The sequence below is a fragment of the Panulirus ornatus genome, chromosome 58, assembly GCF_036320965.1.
Source record: "Panulirus ornatus isolate Po-2019 chromosome 58, ASM3632096v1, whole genome shotgun sequence".
Taxonomy (NCBI): domain Eukaryota; kingdom Metazoa; phylum Arthropoda; class Malacostraca; order Decapoda; family Palinuridae; genus Panulirus; species Panulirus ornatus.
The window spans coordinates 19,995,381-20,014,861 of record NC_092281.1 but is presented as its reverse complement, the minus strand read 5'-3'; the positions used below and the strand labels follow the sequence as shown (position 1 = coordinate 20,014,861).

The 19,481-nt window shown below is 43.0% G+C and overlaps 1 protein-coding gene across 2 annotated transcripts in view; it reads left to right on the top strand.

The window, feature by feature from the left end:
• Positions 1 to 6,254: 6,254 nt before the first annotated feature.
• The window catches only part of Vdup1 (arrestin family protein Vdup1), a 104,838-nt gene continuing 91,611 nt past the window's right edge, over positions 6,255 to 19,481 (top strand). For both annotated transcript variants that reach the window (XM_071695506.1, XM_071695505.1), the window contains exons 1-2: positions 6,255 to 6,287; positions 10,484 to 10,743. In XM_071695506.1, the coding sequence (XP_071551607.1) occupies positions 10,623 to 10,743 (121 nt within the window). In that variant the 5' untranslated portion in view covers positions 6,255 to 6,287; positions 10,484 to 10,622. The remainder of the gene's footprint in view (positions 6,288 to 10,483; positions 10,744 to 19,481) is intronic.

The following is a 19,481-nucleotide window of genomic DNA, read 5'->3' as shown; positions in this document are numbered from 1 at the left end:
CAGTCAAGAAGAGCCTGTAGCTGACCGTACGTACGATACGTATACTACACAACACAGACAAGATGACATTTGTCACACCTGAACATGACCTGTATATAACCACAAACCTGAAGTATATGACATGTATAAACACAAACGTCACTGCATTACTTGTGTATCACCATACACCTGAACTAAACGATCTGTGTATAACCACACACCTGCACTATATGACGTTTGTATGACCATACACCTGCACTATACATGACCTTCGTATGACCACACACCTTTACTGTATGCAAGCGGTAACTAACAAGGTATATCAACCTGACTAATGGAATCTAAAATCATGACTTATCAAGTCTCTTGAAAAAATCACCAGCGTCAGAGGTAAAAACATAACAGGCTTAAATCCTCTTCTCCAAATACTGGAAAAAAAAGAAAAGTTATCCACGAAAAGTGTTACGTCCTGCTATAGCTTGTTCCGAACCTACTGTAACAAAGCAGTAGCAACTCCCTTAAGAATGATCTAAACCAAATCAAAGCCCATGGCTGCCTCATATCAGCCTTCACAACCAGGATTCCAGTATTGAGTGTGTCGCTAACTATTCAATGTGAAACTATCACAACAATCGTTACGATGATAAACTGCCATCCATCGTACCATTGTTACAGCCTGGAACAAGCAATCTGTTCGTAGAGTAATCTCAGACTTTTAAATAAAGTAGGTATCTCACTGATGAATTTCTCCCAACAGTATAACAAATTGCTGCAGGCTCTACGGAAACAATGAAAAGTTGTCAACAAATCAGTTCTAACGAACCATGAACAAGCACTTCCACCTTCGCAATCGCCTACATGTATCATGGATCTAGACACGGGGCTATCAGCAAAAGCCAATTCCATTTAAAATGTTTTGTTGGTAAACAAGTTTCGTTTGTCCACTTCCGCCAATCCACAATTTTCAATTCTAGCGGAGAATCTTAACATACAAATTGGAGTGAATCCTGGCACACCTGCTAGATAGAGGTTCATCGCCCATAAGGTTAAACTGTTTACATCGTACCTCCGTCCTATGATCCTCGAGAACTTGAAGGGGAAAAAAAAATCTAGAAAACCAAGTCAACTTACCCTAGCAAGATCCCAGTGTGAACTGTTGTTTGGTGGATTGTACGACCATTGAACTATGAGGAAGGTCATTAGGACTGCAAGCAATGCGAACTAAGCTATATAACCCTATGGTGGCTCCGACTTCAACTCCGTTTCAAGTTCAAGCTAGAAGCCTCATGAAGCAGTCTGAAGCAGACTTTGAATACACTGAATCACCTACACGTTGAAATACCTGGTGATTTTCGAGTAGTTTCTCTGTTTCGATCTGGAGATTGGTCATTGAGAAATAGTAATAAGTTTCTTCGAATACTGGTAATCAAGAAGATGCATTACCCAAAGACGAGAGACTTTTCCTGAGGCTAATTCATATCGTGAACTTCTTGCACTCTACTGTGTGGTGAAGGTCGTTCTCAGATTACAGAGTTTACCACAGTTGGATAACCTGGTTATAAGGATGATAGAGTAATGATTGCGAGCATTTCGAACGGAAATTATAGACAAATATACCGGTAGACTTTCTAGTCCTCGTTACTTCCTCTAGTGCCATTTAAGATGGAAGATCTTGAAGAATCCTATTAATTTTCACCTTTGTTTTCCCTGTAGGGAAAAAAAGCCATCTAACTGGTCTTAGAAGAATAGGAAATGTAATCGATGTAATGAAAATTATTTGTTCTACAGAATGTAGACTCTGATACCTTACTACCTGTTCCTTTCCTTAGTGAATGGGTCCTTTAGTGTCATTTCAATCTAAATGTGTTCCAAAATTTCGTCCGGTAGATTGGTCAAAAAAGATATAATGATATGAATTTAGAGAGACCTGCTTTTTCTGCATGATAAGCACTCCTCTGTGTACCAGTAGTAGGAACGGGACTACATGCGTAAGGAAGGTTAAATCTAGAAAAGATGAAAATCTTGCGTAGTAACCTTTGATCTTGTTTCCATCTATATAATTTGGATGAAAAGCACAAAGCCTCTCAGTTCGGTCAAATACATCCTTGTCCTTGGTGTTTCTGGAGGCTGATAATCATGTGCTGGCCATCGGCTGGTTCAAAACGCTCTTTATAAACTAGTGAGATCTATCATTAAGCGCACTGTACACTTGTCGTCCTTACTCTCTCCAACCATCACCTGGATCCTGATTCAACGCGTTAGGATGAAACTATTGTACCATACTCGACACCGTCACTGTCATCATTTAAAGTGTGAATCTGTGACGCACACTAGAGGACGCAAATGTTTGCACACTAACGTAAGGTTTTGTTAATTTCTCACTTTTGCACATTGCTGATCCCAGCAAGTGTGATTACTGTCTCGTTTTACACCCATCATCGCTTACTACATGTTTGCATCCAGGAGAGGCTCTGACCAATTATATGTCTGATCACTAATCCAACTCTGACTATACCAAACAGAGGGTATGAACAAGATATTGTGTCTCAAATCCCCATGACTTGTAGCAGAGATTCCTTTTAATGTTAACTGTCTAGGTACAGCATTTTCTGAGGTATATAATAAGCACCGTAGATACTCACGGCTTGAAGCAATTTCCTTTGTTTCAAGTCTCAGAAACACCTAAGAATGAAGTATAGAATACCTAGGTTTAGTACAAACCTTTCCAGTAACATACCTGCTTATCAGCTCGTAACATTTCTATGTTAATTAGATATGGAGAAGGAAGACAAAACTCTGAGAAATACCTTCATGTCGTATATCCTTTGTTCTTACTACCTTGCATCTGCCCGTGATGACTGTGAGAAGAGAATTGTGTATCATGTAAACGCCTAGACACACCTCCTCTCTGTCCTGAAGTTCACTTGTGTCCGCCTTTGTTGTGGATTGACGAATGGAGATAAGATTCTTTTTTACTCTGAACACCACCCACAGCAAAACACAGACATCTAAAGAGCTTTGGTGGAAGTTATTAGAGATCTTTTGAGGGATATTTCAATATAATCATAAAAAGTATAGAAATGAAATGTGAGACTAGAGGTTTCTTACATTCTATTGCTCCTCCGTTAGTCACACATGCAGTCAAATAGGGACGAAGAAATCTCCTTTTATCTTTATTTTTCATTCGTTTTGGTAGATATTGTAGTTGCATGAATGAAAGATAACTGCCTGCATTGCAAATTTTTTTCTGCCTCAACATAGGCCTAAGATCTATATACTATCATGAAAAACTGATATTTATAAATTTTTTTCATATATTTGACATCCAGAGCATTCTGAACCTCATTCATTGCCTTAGACGGGGTTACGTTAAAGGAAATTTAATACTTACATTTTACAACTGGTACCCTTAAGAATATGTCGTTTTCTGTTATGCATTCGCAGGGTGTTCTTAGTAATGGGTTAACTGTTGCAAATTTGCTGAACTAAACTTTGTCTAAATTAGTCAAAATATACCAGAATCACTAACAAAGTTGCCCGAGTTGTGTTCATATGCGCTTTTGGAAGAAATCTCATTATAAGAGGAAGAGATTCGGAGCCAATCAAAGGAAAGCAGAAATCTTTAAAGCAATCAAACCAGATCATATTTACACTACATTTTTTTTCTCAGGAAATAAGATCATACGATAAAACAACCAAGATTCAAATCATATGGACGTTAATCAACCAAAGGATGATAAAAGTAAAATAGAACAAAAGAACCTGAGGGAGCGTTCTTGTAGGATCTCGGTAACTGCAAAAAAAAACACAGCACAGTGGTGACATGTCTCCCTCGGCAGTGGTGCCACCTCATTGTTTATGTGGTGCTTTAGAGCATTATACTCTTATGCCGAAATCATTTGTATATACGAGAATAATACATACCTTCAATCTCGTCCTACACGATCTTCCTCCACCCCTTCGTATACAGCAATATGAACATCTTTCATATGCAGACGACCTCACAGTTGCCTGCCCCAGTACTACATAAGCCACAATAAGCATCGAGCATTACAGCACACATTGTTGGAACATTAGTGTGTACAACATGGGATGTCTGTACCCCCAACAGAAATCCCTGAGAAGTTATAAAAATCCAGGTTTCATCCACCCAAGATCCTGAAGGACGAAACTACTGCCTCTCAGCAAAACACGCTCCTCTGATTATCATCTGGCACTAGTTTCAGAAAAGAGAAAAAATATCCATACGTATCCTTTGCAAATGATATACACATTTTACCTATTTTCCTGGTCGTCTACTCTTATGAAAGCAAACAAGGCAAAATTTTCCACACCACCGAAAACAGAGCACTCAGAACATTCACCAGCTACATGCGAACCACAAACGTTCATCATCAGCACAGCGAGAGAGATAAAAGTTTATTCTCACTACAATCCCTCTTCAACATGCTCAACACCCAACACTAAGCAACAGCAGCTACCTCTTACCATCCGAGCCACATATCCACCACCCTTCAATACAGAGATACGACAAAGTTCACCACAACCTTACACTGCAGCCACCTGCACTCATAGATCCTCGAGGACCTCCAGCTTCACCCACAACCTACACCGAAATGATTCAACAGACACTAAACAACCGTCCTCCATCTAATCGTGAGCTCTATACGCCCATTTGAAACTGCTCTCCCCAGACATATAAGAATCACACTTTCATTACTGTATGTGTCCAACATTACAAACATCGATTCAACGTATATCAGGGCCCCTCATGCTCGAGATGCAAGTTCCACACTGAAGACATCGAACACCTATTCCTCAATTGCCCTGCGCCAACTCTGCCCGGGCAAATGTGCTACATTATATCATGACCTGTGGTACAGTGTGATGGACGTGGCCAACTTCTGAGTGATTCGGGAATCCCATAGATAAGGTCGTGAGATTGCAAAGTTTTTAAGAATGGACACACATCTTTACGCATACGTATCGTAGTACAGAGCTCTGTTCCTCACAGTATGCACCGACATGCTCCTCAATACTTTACAACTGTAGTTTGTTCTCGTACAGTATTTAGTCATGTCATTGTTTCGGATACTTTGGTCGTTTCATCTAACATGTCTTCATTTTCCAGTATTTCAAATACACCATTTTCATGTACACCATTTTCCCCTCTGCTGGTTGCAATTACGTGTCTCGCATTATCGGTCATGTCAATAACTTCGTTACTGTGGTTACATACCAATGACTGTGAACTACGCAGATGTTGCCGAGCCAATAGTCGGAACAAGCAGTAAGGAATCTCTTGTTTACTTAAACACAAATACGTTCTCAAGTCTGTGATTATGACAATCATCACCACTAATTTCGAAACGTTATAAACCTACAATTTTTTTCCCCAATGGCGAGAATTTCATATAGCTATCTATAATATCCGGCAAGCCAATTTGAAAGAAAAAGAAAAAAAAGTGTTAAAATATGAACTTTCAGTCGCATTCCTAAAGACTTATCAAAATCTTCCGAACTCAAGCAGCTTTAGAACGACCGATGACTTTAGTTTGATGAACATAAGATAGTTAAGTATTAGGGAATTTTAGCTTATACAAGAACTGAATTCTAGAGAAATAAAGGGAAATCTTTTCTCCCTCATCGAACAGTCATTCACTATAAACTAGCAATAGGTACCAGGGCAATGGACATCATCATTCTTGGCGCTACGCAAAAGTCAGTAAACCATTTAGTTGAGTTACCTGTGATACCCGTTTTCTGTGAGTAAGATCACTATCTACTCTCTAGTTGTAAACACTGATGGTTCCATGGCCAAACGTGTTCGTGGTCAGACATTTTCTCTGTACATTGTTACTCCTGTTACGACTCATGATGCTCCCCTCTCCAGCTAAAAGAATGCTGGTGTCTAGTCATTGTAGCAGAACTGGACACGATGACACCTTTCCTATGTTCCCAGAGAAGCACACCAAGCGTTCAGATTCTTCAAGCACAACCCTGCAATGTCAGATAATAAGTCTTCACACTATTGTCTTTGTGGAATGAATCAGTACCGATATTATTCCTTTATTTACTTTCTAAAGACAAATATCAACAGGATTCGCTGCTAAATGCAATGTAAACTGAAAACCTTGAAACGCTTAACAAAAAAATGAAAAAGAAAAGACTTTACGACAAATTGAATGACCTGGATGGAAAATTTTCCAAGCCTTGCGAAGGTATTCGGACGCAGCAGCAGCAGCAGCAAGACGGACTCGCTCGGCGACCCCCACACTCAGATTGTGAGTGGCTCTCGTTGTGACAAGGTGGAATCACGTGCTCGTATTTACTCGCGGGCATTTGGCGCATAGAACGTCAAATTTTGTGCATAAAGCGTAATTGTGAGCAAAAAAAGACGTCGAAAAAAGAATCGCACTTCGAGTGACACAAAGGCGGCAAGAAAAGACCAAAACTCGTGATTGATAAAATAAGCAAGGAGAAGGAGGAGGAGGAGGCGGAGGAGGAGGGAGAGAGAAACGCCCCATCCCTGGCAGACAAGTGCTGGTGCGGTACAGCTCACGTGTTGTGTCTTCTCGGGATCGCGTGTCCGAATCGGGAGTCGATCAGGGCAACCATAGACCCTGGTTTTGACAGAGGGGTGCCTATTGACGACATGGGGTAGCGGGGCGACACTTAAATGCAGAGGAAGTGGCGAGTGTATAGCCACAATGGCAAGAGTTGACGTACAGGTGGTGCGATCAGCTGAGGCGGTGGCGATGCCCAGCAGACAGACGGAGGGAGGGTTAGGGTGGAGTTCCCCACTTAGTCACTTCTTCCTCCTCCACTTAATGTTCCTCCCCCTCCTCCTCTTCCTCCACCTCCACACAGAGATGCCCTTGGAGCCTGATTTCCTCCTCTTTTTATCACTTTTCTGGTTATTGCCTCCCTTCTTCTGGTCTGTGACCCAGTTGTAAAGAAGAGGCATTGCGTGTGTTCGTATTGAATATTGGATGAGTCAGATGGTATATGTTTGGATCACTTGAATATTGCCGACGCTCCCCTGCGCCCCCCCACCCCCCCCACTTTTTTAAGGTTATTAGGTTAAGTTAGGTTGACCTAATCCACACCAAACTTATCAAACCTAACCTGGTCAAGAAAATTAATTTTCCTTTTGTTTGGGGAGGGGGGTGAGGAAGGAGTGGGGAATCTTCAGCTGTTTCGTGCATTTGTATACACATGATCGAGTGGGCCAAGGCTATATATAAAGCTTGGCTCACCTGACGACTCCTCTCACTGTGGAAAATGAGCAGTCACGAGGCACTCTTGTGCTGAGGAAAACTATCGACTGTGTTACTTAAAGAGCTGCAAACTTTGCCCAGGAAGATTTCTGACTTGCTCCTAGTACTTCATCTATTAAAAAAAAAAAAAAAAGATAATATAAAAACTAGCAACCCACGCTCACAGTAATGTGGGCAACGCCAATTAGATAATCAACTGATAACCTCACACACACACACACACACACACACACACACACACACACACCCAAGGATCTTACGTCAATTACTGATGTAGTAAAGAGATCTTGATACCATATCCAGTGCAGGTAGAGCCGTGATCACCACACCGGGGACGAGTGATGGTTGATTACGTGAGGGTAGTTACCACGAAGCATTCTGTCCCAGACAGTGTGCACCCCTGGCCCCACACACACACACACATCTGGCTTAAGGTTAAGACACTCTAGACAAACAAGGTTGAGAGATTGGCCAACGCGAGGACGTAATTCTACCTGTAACATTATAAACAAGCCCATTAGAGAAGGCTATAGAGAGCTGAACAGTCGTCACTGCCTCAGAAGTGTCAGGAATTTTAAGTGATACGAGTATATGATTGAAAATAATGCTCATGGATGTCGATGAAATATAAAAGAGCTAAGCTTAAAGACCGCATTAGGGAAATGATCCATTCAGACGGTCACACAATTGGAAGAGTAACCGGAGGAAGGATTTGCATAGTAGTTCTGATAGTTTATGCTCCTCCAAAAAAGATTCATGAGCGAAAACCATTATATAAAGACATCAGGGTGATGCAGGATGATGAGTTCGAAAGATGTGGCCGCGCCAGTATAGAACTCCCTCCCTGTACCTAAAAAATAGGTGATTAGACACACTTATAGCTGGGTAATGTAAATGCTTGGTATGTACGTTTAAGATCCTGTAAAATCCGTTGGACAATCGAGGCTTTTAAGACCAAATCGTGGTTGCAATTGTGAAGATTTCGAAGACTTATTGGGAGGGTGATAGCCTTCACCAGCTATTGTCGTGGGGAAGGAAGTACGTGTATGTAGTTACCTATTTGCCCTGTAGGGGGAAGAAGTTGTATACCCGTGAGGCCCCCATCTCTTGAAGTTTTTGTACTGCTATGTGCCTTTTCAAACCTCTGTATAGGTCAGCATTCAAAATTCTTTAACTTACTCTATTCAACCGTTAGTCCTATGCTACAAAAGTGTGTCTTTACATCTTTTTGAACTCTTTCTTTTTTTTTCTTTGAGTTCCCGTCATGACCTCTGGGTTGGTCGGTATATGCATCTCAAGAACTGTTCATCGTCGACCTATTAAGAACTGGTTTAGAAACTGGTAGGCTGTGATCAAGTCACTCCTTACGCTTCTGTTTTCCACGGTGGACAGATGTATTGGCCTCTGACTTCTCACTGTATTGCAGAAATACGTATTCAAGATCTGGTCGGTGTATGGGGGAACGAATTACGAACTCAGTGATAAAAAGATCAAGTGTGTAAGAACACATTGTAGTCTTAGAGAGAACTTAGGAGCTTTAAACTGTATTTAGGGGGTTAGATTTAACCTCTGATATTAGTCAAATTATCATATAAGACTGAATATATATATATATATATATATATATATATATATATATATATATATATATATATATATATATATATATATGTTGTAGAGAAATGAGTTCATAATGAAACCGACGACCAGTTTTGAATAAAAATAAATCTATAACATTTGATTAGAAAACAAACAGCTGATAGGTGTTATCAAGAGAGTTTTATGCAATGAAACAAATTATCATGAGTTTTGGCTGACTGGAAATTTTCATTATTATAAACGCGTCAATTTGTTTTATGGAAGTGTCGATACGGACACTTTGTTTTATTGGTCATTAGCGTAAATCACCGAAGCAATTAAGTAGATATAGATATTCATATGCATATTCTTTTTTTCTTTGCCCCTATTTCACGGGTCGTCTTTCACTTCCTTCTACATTACTTTTCTTGAGCGTGGTGACCAAGTTTGAGAAGCATATTTGAACTAGGTCTTCTGAACCATTTGAATAACTTACTGACAATCGATTGCAATAGTTGCCAATAGACAGTTTGTGTGTGTGTGTGTGTGTGTGTGTGTGTGTGTGTGTCAGAACTATCGGGTCTGTTGTTTTGCTCGTATATTCAGGGAAGAAGTATATTCTGCCTGTATATGCCAGGGAGGAAGTATATTCTGCTTGTATATGCCAGGGAGGAAGTATATTCTGCCCGTATATCCCAGGGAAGGAGTATATCGTCATCAGCATAGTTTTGCATGACAGTATATTGGTCCACACACACACCTACGTGTCTAGATGTGTGGTTGCTGGGTAAGGCAAGGGGAAGGAGGGCTGGGTCTGGCTGTGGCCGAGGTGGGAGTATGACTCTGTGTTGTTGTGTGTGTGTGTGTGTGTGTGTGTGAGGTCGCGGTGGCAGGGTAGCTGTCGTGTGGCAGACGACCAACACCTGTCGCTGTTGTTGTTGTTGTTGTTGTTATTTGGCACGTCGTCGTTTATCTGTCGTTGCTTAGACGGACCCTTAGCTGCCCCCATCCCCCCCCCTCTCTCTCTCTCTCTCTCTCTCTCTCTCTCTCTCTCTCTCTCTCTCTCTCTCTCTCTCTCTCTCTCTCTCTCGATATCAGAATAGTTCCACCTACAATTTTTTTTTCCCCCGTTCCAGTGATCTCTGTGTCCAGTTGTCTTAACTGTTGTGATCAGGACGGGACGACTCTTGAACACGACAGTACGACCCTTAGGTATGATGTCGTAGCTGAATGACCTGATCCTTTTAAGGGTGTCAGGTCAAAGGTCACGACCTCCTACTCTAGGATGGCGGCACTAGCGTGCGATGGAAACGAAACATTGTGTAAACATAATACGTAACTTTATTAAATGGCGATACATCAAAATTATAAAGGGTTCAACTTTAAGCAATGTTACGAGCAATTATTTCCAACCTTTGCGATATGAATGTAATGAATGAAAGTAAATGACAATGATTAATAATGAGCAAAACGATGTTCACAGTCCACTGACTTGTGATGAATTCGAGATAAGAAAGTCTGTCGTTACACACCAGATTTCATGCCATGATCCTATGAAACGAGATCATGATATACTTTTAGAAATTATCATCAATTAGTATAAAGGAAAGTGATAAAGATTTTAGATATCTAAATGCAAATTTCAGTGATTCAGAATTAAGGACGAGAACCATCCATCCTGGCTACAGATACATAAGGGACATTACATGAACGGTACAGTGAGGTACAGCAGACAGTGGTTGAAGGAGTGAGGATTGTGCAGTGCGTAGAGAAGGGCAGGAGAAGATGGCGCGCAAGCTGCAGAAGTTCATTATCCTGTTCGACAACCCTAACCTGTTGTACTTCCCCGGGCACTTCATCTCCGGCAGGGTCATCGTCGAACTCGAGGAGGACACTTCAGTTCTCGGTAAGTCCCACAGTCATTACCTGCTGGTTATCATATGTGTCTGTACAGGCGGAAGTGGGGTGGGGCTAGGCCAGGTTTGCTCTCGTGGGTCCTCACGTCTTCCAGGATATTTTCTTCCCCAGTTTGGATTGTACACAAGTCAGGTATTTTCCCCTTTTTCAGTTTTAACCCTTTTGGTTGAGGTGTTTCTTAAAGCCATGTATATTGATCATTATTGTTTCATTATTGCTTTATAATCCCAGGACCTTATCTGGGTTATCCAGGGGCTCCTGGTGTGCCTTTAAGGCTGCGTTGCACTCAGTAGCAGGGAAAATATGAACTCTTTTGAAGCGAGAAGTTCTTTGATGAGGCTTTACTCCGTTTCGTCAACTGCCCCTTTTACTTCAACACATATATCAAGCTTCCTCGTTTTCTTTCACTTTCTGCCACACCACTTCTTAGGTAAATGATCAGCATATATGTATATATATGTATATATATATTATATATATATATATATATATATATATATATATATATATATATATATATATATATATATATATATATAAAGCCCAGAAATATTGATATTCCTCCACCCACGGGACTATAGAGCTGCTGTTATTGTAACTTGTCTGGTCTATTATCTATATGTCTGATGGTGTAGTTATCTATTTGTAATTACTTATTTGCATCGTACGGTGAGGGAGTTTTGCACTAGTGGAGTCCCCTCTCATGACCATTCTCTAACATGCTACTTTTTTTTAAGTTTCTGTATGCGGTCTGCAGTGAATATGTCCTCATTTCAGTTAATTCTATCTATCCACTACATATACAGTACAAGTAATTCCGTACAGCTGTACTAACAAGTACTTTGCTTAGTTTCATGTTATGTCCTCTGGTCGCTCTGTCTATCGAGGAGCTGTTCACACTCTAAGTCATAGGTCTAAATACTCGAAGGTTTTGATCAAGTCACCACCCCCCATCACTCTTCTCTCTTCCATGATGGGGAGAATTTAAGGCTTTCCCTGGAATTTCATTGAACTAAGGTTGTTCAGACACACACACACACACACACACACACACACACACACATACACACACAGCACACAAGAAGTCCTCTTTCACGGACACAAGAGCTGTCCTCACACAGACATCCATGGGAGCAGACAATGGCGGGTGTTTAGTGAGTGTGCTCAAGTGTGTTAAGATGTTCTGTAGTATCTGCACAAACGGACGGGTTATAGGGGCGAGGATCTGTCTGCCCTGAACCAGGGTTTTTGTCTCAGTTTAGCCTTTCCTTAACGTAAAAAGTAGATAACCTTAACAGCTAACTTTTATTTAGATAGGTAGACACACACACACACACACACACACACACACACCACACACACACACACACACACACACACACGCACACCACACCATACACACACACACACACACACAGACACACACACACACACACACACACACACACACCACACACACACACCATACACACACACCATACACACACACACACACACACACACACACACACACACACACACACACACAATACGTTTCCATTAATATGACAGCATAGATGTCAAATGAGGCCAAGATAGCGCCACCAGCATTTCTGGGATTCCAACCCATCCAGCACCTCTCCAAAGAGCTCATACGAGGTCAAAAAGCCATGGGTCATAAAACCGAAACTTTCTCTCAGTGAACCATCAAACTCGGTGACACAGTTCTCCCCCCGACCTAAGTGGGAGGAACAGGAGACAAGGTGAAGGGGTGCGACTTGTTGTTGATTCATGAAGTATATCTCTGTACTCATTAGGTTCTTTGTCTCACACTGAATCATAAGCTATTACATCCCTTGTCAACTACACGGTGGGGGTAAATCAGGACTTGGGAGGGTGTGAGGCCTTACGGTTCAGCTCCGAGTGTAGGTTCATCTGTAGGAGAGGTGAGTCTGTCTGCCTTCCCAGGACCAGCCCTTAGTTGTGTCCTTCTCTGTGACACGCTGGCCTGTGGCAGAGGGTTTCTCAAAAGCGACTCATCCAGAGGCCAACTGTCAAGCCCTTCTGAATTCTGAGGGAGAAAGAGATAAAGATCTAAATGCACTCAAGCCAGTAGCAAACAGATTACTAGAACGTAAAGCTCATATAGATGTATATACATCACGGGTCGGGTTCGAATCTTAGTTAGGGTTCATGGCTGTCTCGGCCACGCGGAGGTTAAAACTCAAACCAGAAACAAATGTAAATATGACGATGCATATAGATGTGGTCTGGCTGGACTGAGGAGTATGTGTTGTTTTGAAGCGCCACTTGTGGGTTTAGCATCTCTCGCTCTGATAGTTCGCTTGGTTGTATCAGCAGCAGTGCTACAAGCAGTCATATTTTAAAACGTGGGTAGTAGGAGTAGTAGTAGTGGTAGTGGTGATCATGATTCAAAGTGATAGAAACTAGGAGTGATAATGGTACTTATAGGGGACCAGTCCATGGTGTCGTCTAGCCATCATACCGTCATACTCAAGAGTCGTACCGTCATACTCAAGGGTCGTACCGTCATACTCAAGGGTCGCACCGTCATATTCAGGGGTCGTACTGTCATACTCAAGAGTCGTACCGTCATACTCAAGGATCGTACCGTCATATTCAAGGGTCGTACTTTCATACTCAAGAGTCGTACCGTCATACTCAAGGGTCGTACCGTCATATTCAAGGGTCGTACCGTCATATTCAAGGGTCGTACCGTCATACTCAAGGGTCGCAGCGTCATATTCAGGGGTCGTACTGTCATACTCAAGAGTCGTACCATCGTACTCAAGGGTCGTACCGTCATATTCAAGGGTCGCACCGTCATATTCAGGGGTCGTACTGTCATACTCAAGAGTCGTACCATCGTACTCAAGGGTCGTACCGTCATATTCAAGGGTCGTACCGTCATACTCAAGGATCGTACCGTCATATTCAAGAGTCGTACCATCGTACTCAAGGGTCGTACCGTCATATTCAAGGGTCGCACCGTCATATTCAGGGGTCGTACTGTCATACTCAAGAGTCGTACCATCGTACTCAAGGGTCGTACCGTCGTACTCAAGGGTCGTACCGTCATACTCAAGGATCGTACCGTCATATTCAAGGGTCGTACCGTCGTAATCAAAGCTAATACCGTCATGGTCAAGAGGATGAGCTGTGGAGAAGGCAGGAGTTACAAGGAGCCCTGTGGGTTGCAGGCAGCGGACGAACCACGTAATTGAGCGAGAGAACTTGCAGGCGAGCCGCTCTACTTGTCGGAATCCCCAGCACACCTGCCAGTACGAAGGCGAGGAACAGACCATGACTGATCAAAATGAGTGGCCATGAAAGATGACCTCAAGAGTCGAGCACTGAGACAGAAGAAGAAGGGGAAAAATTGCCACTGCTGGCGGGATGAGGTGACCTTAACGTGTGGTGGAGGGGGCCGTGAGGGTACAGACAGAGGAGGCGGGGTAAGGTTGGCAGTGAAAGGAAGAGGAGGGTAGGAAAGAGGTTGGGGGATGAGGGAGGCAAGAGGCAGCGGGAGGGACATTCCTGGAGAACAGGTCTGGACCAGTTGCCGGAGGAGACCCTGTGTGCCGTCTGGTGTTGCAGGCCTGACGCCCACATGGCACTCACTACCTGCTCCTGGCTATGGACAACCTCCAGACCTAGATACACTTCTGCCCGTGTGTGGATGACAGCATAATGCCTGGCTGCCTACACTAACGGTACAGTCCTCATGAGACCAGATAACCCAACAGTCTTGTACCAGCACCTGGGCCCGCCACAGCCTCTCGTGCACTCCTCTACCAGAGGAAAAAAAAAGATTATCATCTCAACCACCGCTTGAATGCAGCTTCTCTTACTTCCTTACTTCACTGTTACTTACTTAACTCGTCTGCCTAGCTGTTACCTTCCTTCATATGCACCATGGGTCACACACACACACACACACACACGTCCTCATCTGTATCATGAGCATATATGGTCAAAAGCAGTGCCAACGACAGCATCGTGACGTTTACTGCACTGTCCCCGGATGTTTTGACGTCATTGCCAGTGCCCTGGATATATGACGCCTCTACCACAACACTGCCCGTGCCTTGGGTGTATGGTGTCACCGGCAGTGTGCCCTGGATGTGTGACGTCACTTCAAGTGTCCTGGAATAAGACTTCACTAACGGTGCTTTCGGTGTGTTACGTCATTCTCAATGCCTTGGGTATGTGACGCCACTGCAAACGTCTTGGATCTATGACGTAACTGGCAGTGCCCGGATGTGGGACGTCAGAGGCAGTGTCCCCGGATGTGTGACGCCATTTCCAGCGCCCCGAATGTGGAACGTCAGCGTTGCCTCCCAGGGGAACCTTGAACAAGACGAGGAGGTCTTATTGCTTGGGAATTAGGCTGCATTATGCTCAAGGATCTTCCCACCTAAAGTTACACTTATATGACGAGCGTCAAGCGTCGTTGATTTATCTGTGATGTTCATCTTTCATTCACTTTGGCTGTTCATTTCTACCTTTTTTCTTCTGTTGTATGCATAACAATTGATAAATGGATAGAGTAGCCCTTGATAGATGGACAAATATAGCCCTTGATAGATGGACAGATGTAGCCCTTGATAGATGGACAGATGTAGCCCTTGATAGATGAACATATATAGCCCTTGATAGATGGACAGATGTAGCCCTTGATAGATGGACAGATGTAACCCTTGATAGATGGACAAATATAGCCTTTAATAGATGGACAGATATAGCTCTTAATAGATGGACAGATAGAAACCTTGATAGATGAGAAGACATAACCCCTTGATGGATGGATAGAAAGAGATATGTACACACGTCTGTTAATGTGTCATCATATATTCGTTAAAAGAAAATAATCGTATTTACCTTGTGATAACAACCTGCTGGATCATAAGATACAAAACGCAAGAATCTTCTAAGATACAGCTTAGGTATATGGAAGGTTTAGGGCACTATAGGTGAAATGGGAGTGAAGAGTTCGACAGTTGCCCAAAGGGCCGAGTATGTGGATATTCCACACCTCCCGCCTCGTTACAGCCAACCACTAATTGTGCTATGATTACCCCTTCCGTTCTTATCCGCACAGTTCGTGTCATCCTCACTACTGTTATCAAGAAGGCCTTCTTACTGCCATACTATCCTCCTCCATCCAGCGTTATCTCCTGACATCAGAGATCCCTCGTCCCCTTACATGCAGGGTTTTACACCTTGGCAGCCATTGTGAACGTTTCTAATTAACGTTATTGTTCGTAGTGTTTCTCACTCACACCTTACAGTCCCCAGGACGATTCTCATCTTCATTGTTACATGACCATGAGTCATAGTGTTATCATTCTTCTCACCATCATCCTCACCCTATGTACCATTACCTCCGCCGCTCATCATCCCTCCCCCCTCACTACCCTTACCTCACGACCTCACAATCCATTACACCATCCGCTCCAAGGCTGTCGGCCACAGGCTTACCACACCACCACCACAGCTGTCATCACTGGAGATCCTGAAATTCTGAAAGAGAGAGAGAGAGAGAGAGAGAGAGAGAGAGAGAGAGAGAGAGACCCTGCGGTATGAAGCCTTGGTGATTCAGGCAGCTTGGGTGGCTTAACCACATATAACCCCGTGTCTGTTGAACAGACTCACCAGAACAGGTGAACAGACTCACCAGTACATGTTGAACAGACTCACCAGAACAGGTGAACAAACTCACCAGTACAGGTGAACAAACTCACCAGAACAGGTGAACAGATTCACCAGAACAGGTGAACAGATTCACCAGAACATGGAGATAACAGAAGACAGTTCGGGGATGACAGGAAATAATTTCCAGTATAAAACTACACTTGATGAAACAGAATTATGAAATCTGTTTCGTTTCTTGCAGTCCATTGCAATTAGTAGCTTATATGATAATGATAATAATAATAATAATGATAATAATGATAATAAAGATAATAATAATAATGATAATAATAATAATAATAATAATAATAATAATAATAATAATAATGATAATAATAGAAATCGAGTTTTACGTTTTCTATCAAATGGTTAAAAACAAAAAACTTCGAGTGTGAGTCTTGGGGACACTGAAGACATCGGCTGCTGGGCGGCCGTGGACATCACCAGCGAACGGTGACCTGGATCGAAAGAACCCTCAGGTGGAACACGGGGTCCCCCCAGCTGACCTGACACAGTGGACATGATGACCTTATCTCCGTGGACGTCAAAGCTTTGTTTATGAATAACTTTTGCAGAGGTCAAGGTGTCATGTCAATGGGCGTGAGTCTTTGACATTAGTGGCTAAATACCAGTAGATGACAGGGTCTTTACCACAACGGGTACGACCGTTGAGCACAACGGTTCGACCCTTGAGCACAACGGTACGACGCTTGAGTACGACGATACGACGCTTGAGCACGAGGGTACGACGCTTGAGCACGACGGTACAACGCTTAAGCGCGACGGTACGACGCTTGAGCACGACGGTACGACGCTTGAGCACGACGGTACGACGCTTGAGCACGACGGTACAGTTCTTGGATGTAAGTGGCCCGGCCCCTAACCCGTTCTTTTTGAGTGCTAGGTCAAAGGCCAGGCCATCATGCCCAAGGGTCACAACGTAGTACTCAAGGGTCGTTCCCTCGCATTAGAGGGTCGTATCAACGTTTTCAATGGTCGTACTGTCGTTCTCAAGGATTGCACCATCGTACTCAAGGATCGTACCGTTGTATTCAATGGATTAAGACTGTGTGGTGGATGAAGGCAGGATGTGTGTGAGGCAAGTTGCTCGGGTACTCCAGCAAGGGGGCAGGTCGGGGTGCCACCGTCCATCGCTACTCTTCTTACCTGTGTTATTCCTGAAAACACACACACACACACACACACACACACACACACACACAGAGTGAATTTAAACTCCTTCATAAGGTCGTCCCCTTTCCCTCCCTCCTTCCCCCCATCCCTCACGTCCTCTCGAGGTATCTCTCGAGTTTCTCCCTTATTTCTGCATTCTTACTTCATTCCTGTGTGTGCTTCCCCTGCGTCTAAGGCGTTTGTCGCGTCCATGTATAACAACGTCGAGGTATATTTGAACAAGAGGCTGCATCCCACGATGGTATCTGAAGCACATATTATCCACCCCCACCCCCTCCCGGGCTGACCTGTGCACCCCCCGAGGTGTGGTGTGTGGCCAGCGAGGCATGGCAGCCCTAGGGGTAGGTGGGTGGGTCGTTTGGGGCACCGTTAATCCGCCCACCGACTGCTGTGGTGGGCGGTGCACTGGGCAGCAGTGGGGCTCATGGTCCGCCTCACAGTAGTCACAAACTACAGTCCTACAGTTGTGGTGCTGTGATGCTTAGAAGGATATCAAGTAATGAAGTTGCATACGACGCCATCGTATATATATATATATATATATATATATATATATATATATATATATATATATACATATATATATATATATATATATATATATATATATATATATATATATACGAATAAAGTGCGCACCTTTAAAGAGCATACAAACCTCCGACAGCTAGGATCGAACCCGGGACCCCTGTGCGCGAGGCAGGAATGCTAGGTGGACACAGTAAATATTGCTATCACATTCATATGTCAATATCTTTGCAAGTAATGGTAGATGCACTTCCGACCAAGTGATCTGTACTAATACGATTGACTATTTCTACAAAAGACGTTTTATACACCGGCGTCTGGGTTTAAGCTTCTCCTCCCTGACCGCCAGTTAGCCAGTGGCCACACAAATTGTTGTATATATTAGTGGCAACAACTTAGCCACTAACCTCTAAACAAGTTTAACTGGAAGGCTAAGACAGCCGGTTCTCTGGTCTTCAGGCATAATAACAGTAAGGTTCCCTCAGTGTATTGACACCTTTTCTTAAGGTAAGCGACACACACACACACACACACACACACACACACACACACTTGTATAAGTGTATAAATATACTTACACTTGCGCCAGGTGTATCGACGCACTTGTCAGGTTGTCGTAATATATTTGATGATATGAATAAGGTCATTTCAATATTCGTGTCTATATACATACACGAGTGTGAGCCAAAGACTTATGAAATCAGATAAGCAAAATGATGAGGTCAGTGACCACTGTTGATTTAGGACTCTGAACTACAAAAAACGAGAAGTGTGTTGTTCGCCGCTCCCATGTGTTGATAACCCAGGCCTTCGAATGCTCAGGCGGAGAAGATAACCAAAACGGCAACAGAGGCAATGAAGATCATTGAAGAAAATCCTCTTTATCAGAATCAGCGAACGTAAGTGGTATTATTACCTTAATACATAAATCAGTGCATTAAACCACTAAGCCACATTTCTTTACACCAGTGAAGATAAGCCACAAATCTAAACCACTAGACTAAAACCGCAGTGTTATGTGCTGTACAGAAATCCGCCAAGGGGGAAAAAAAAAATCGTGGAACTATCATCTTGTCATCGAACCACTGAACACAGTTTCCATGACTCAGGCCACGAAACGGAAATCGTATGATAAGGGAACTACATCAAACATTATCTTCCTCATCGGACACCAGATCACTGAGCTATTTGAAACTACCGGTAGAATACTCATGCGAATCGTTATCAAACCAATGGATAGAAACCACATATTATAATCAAACTTCTAAACAGAGATAATTCTCCTCATGATTTTGGTCTTGTAAATCAATT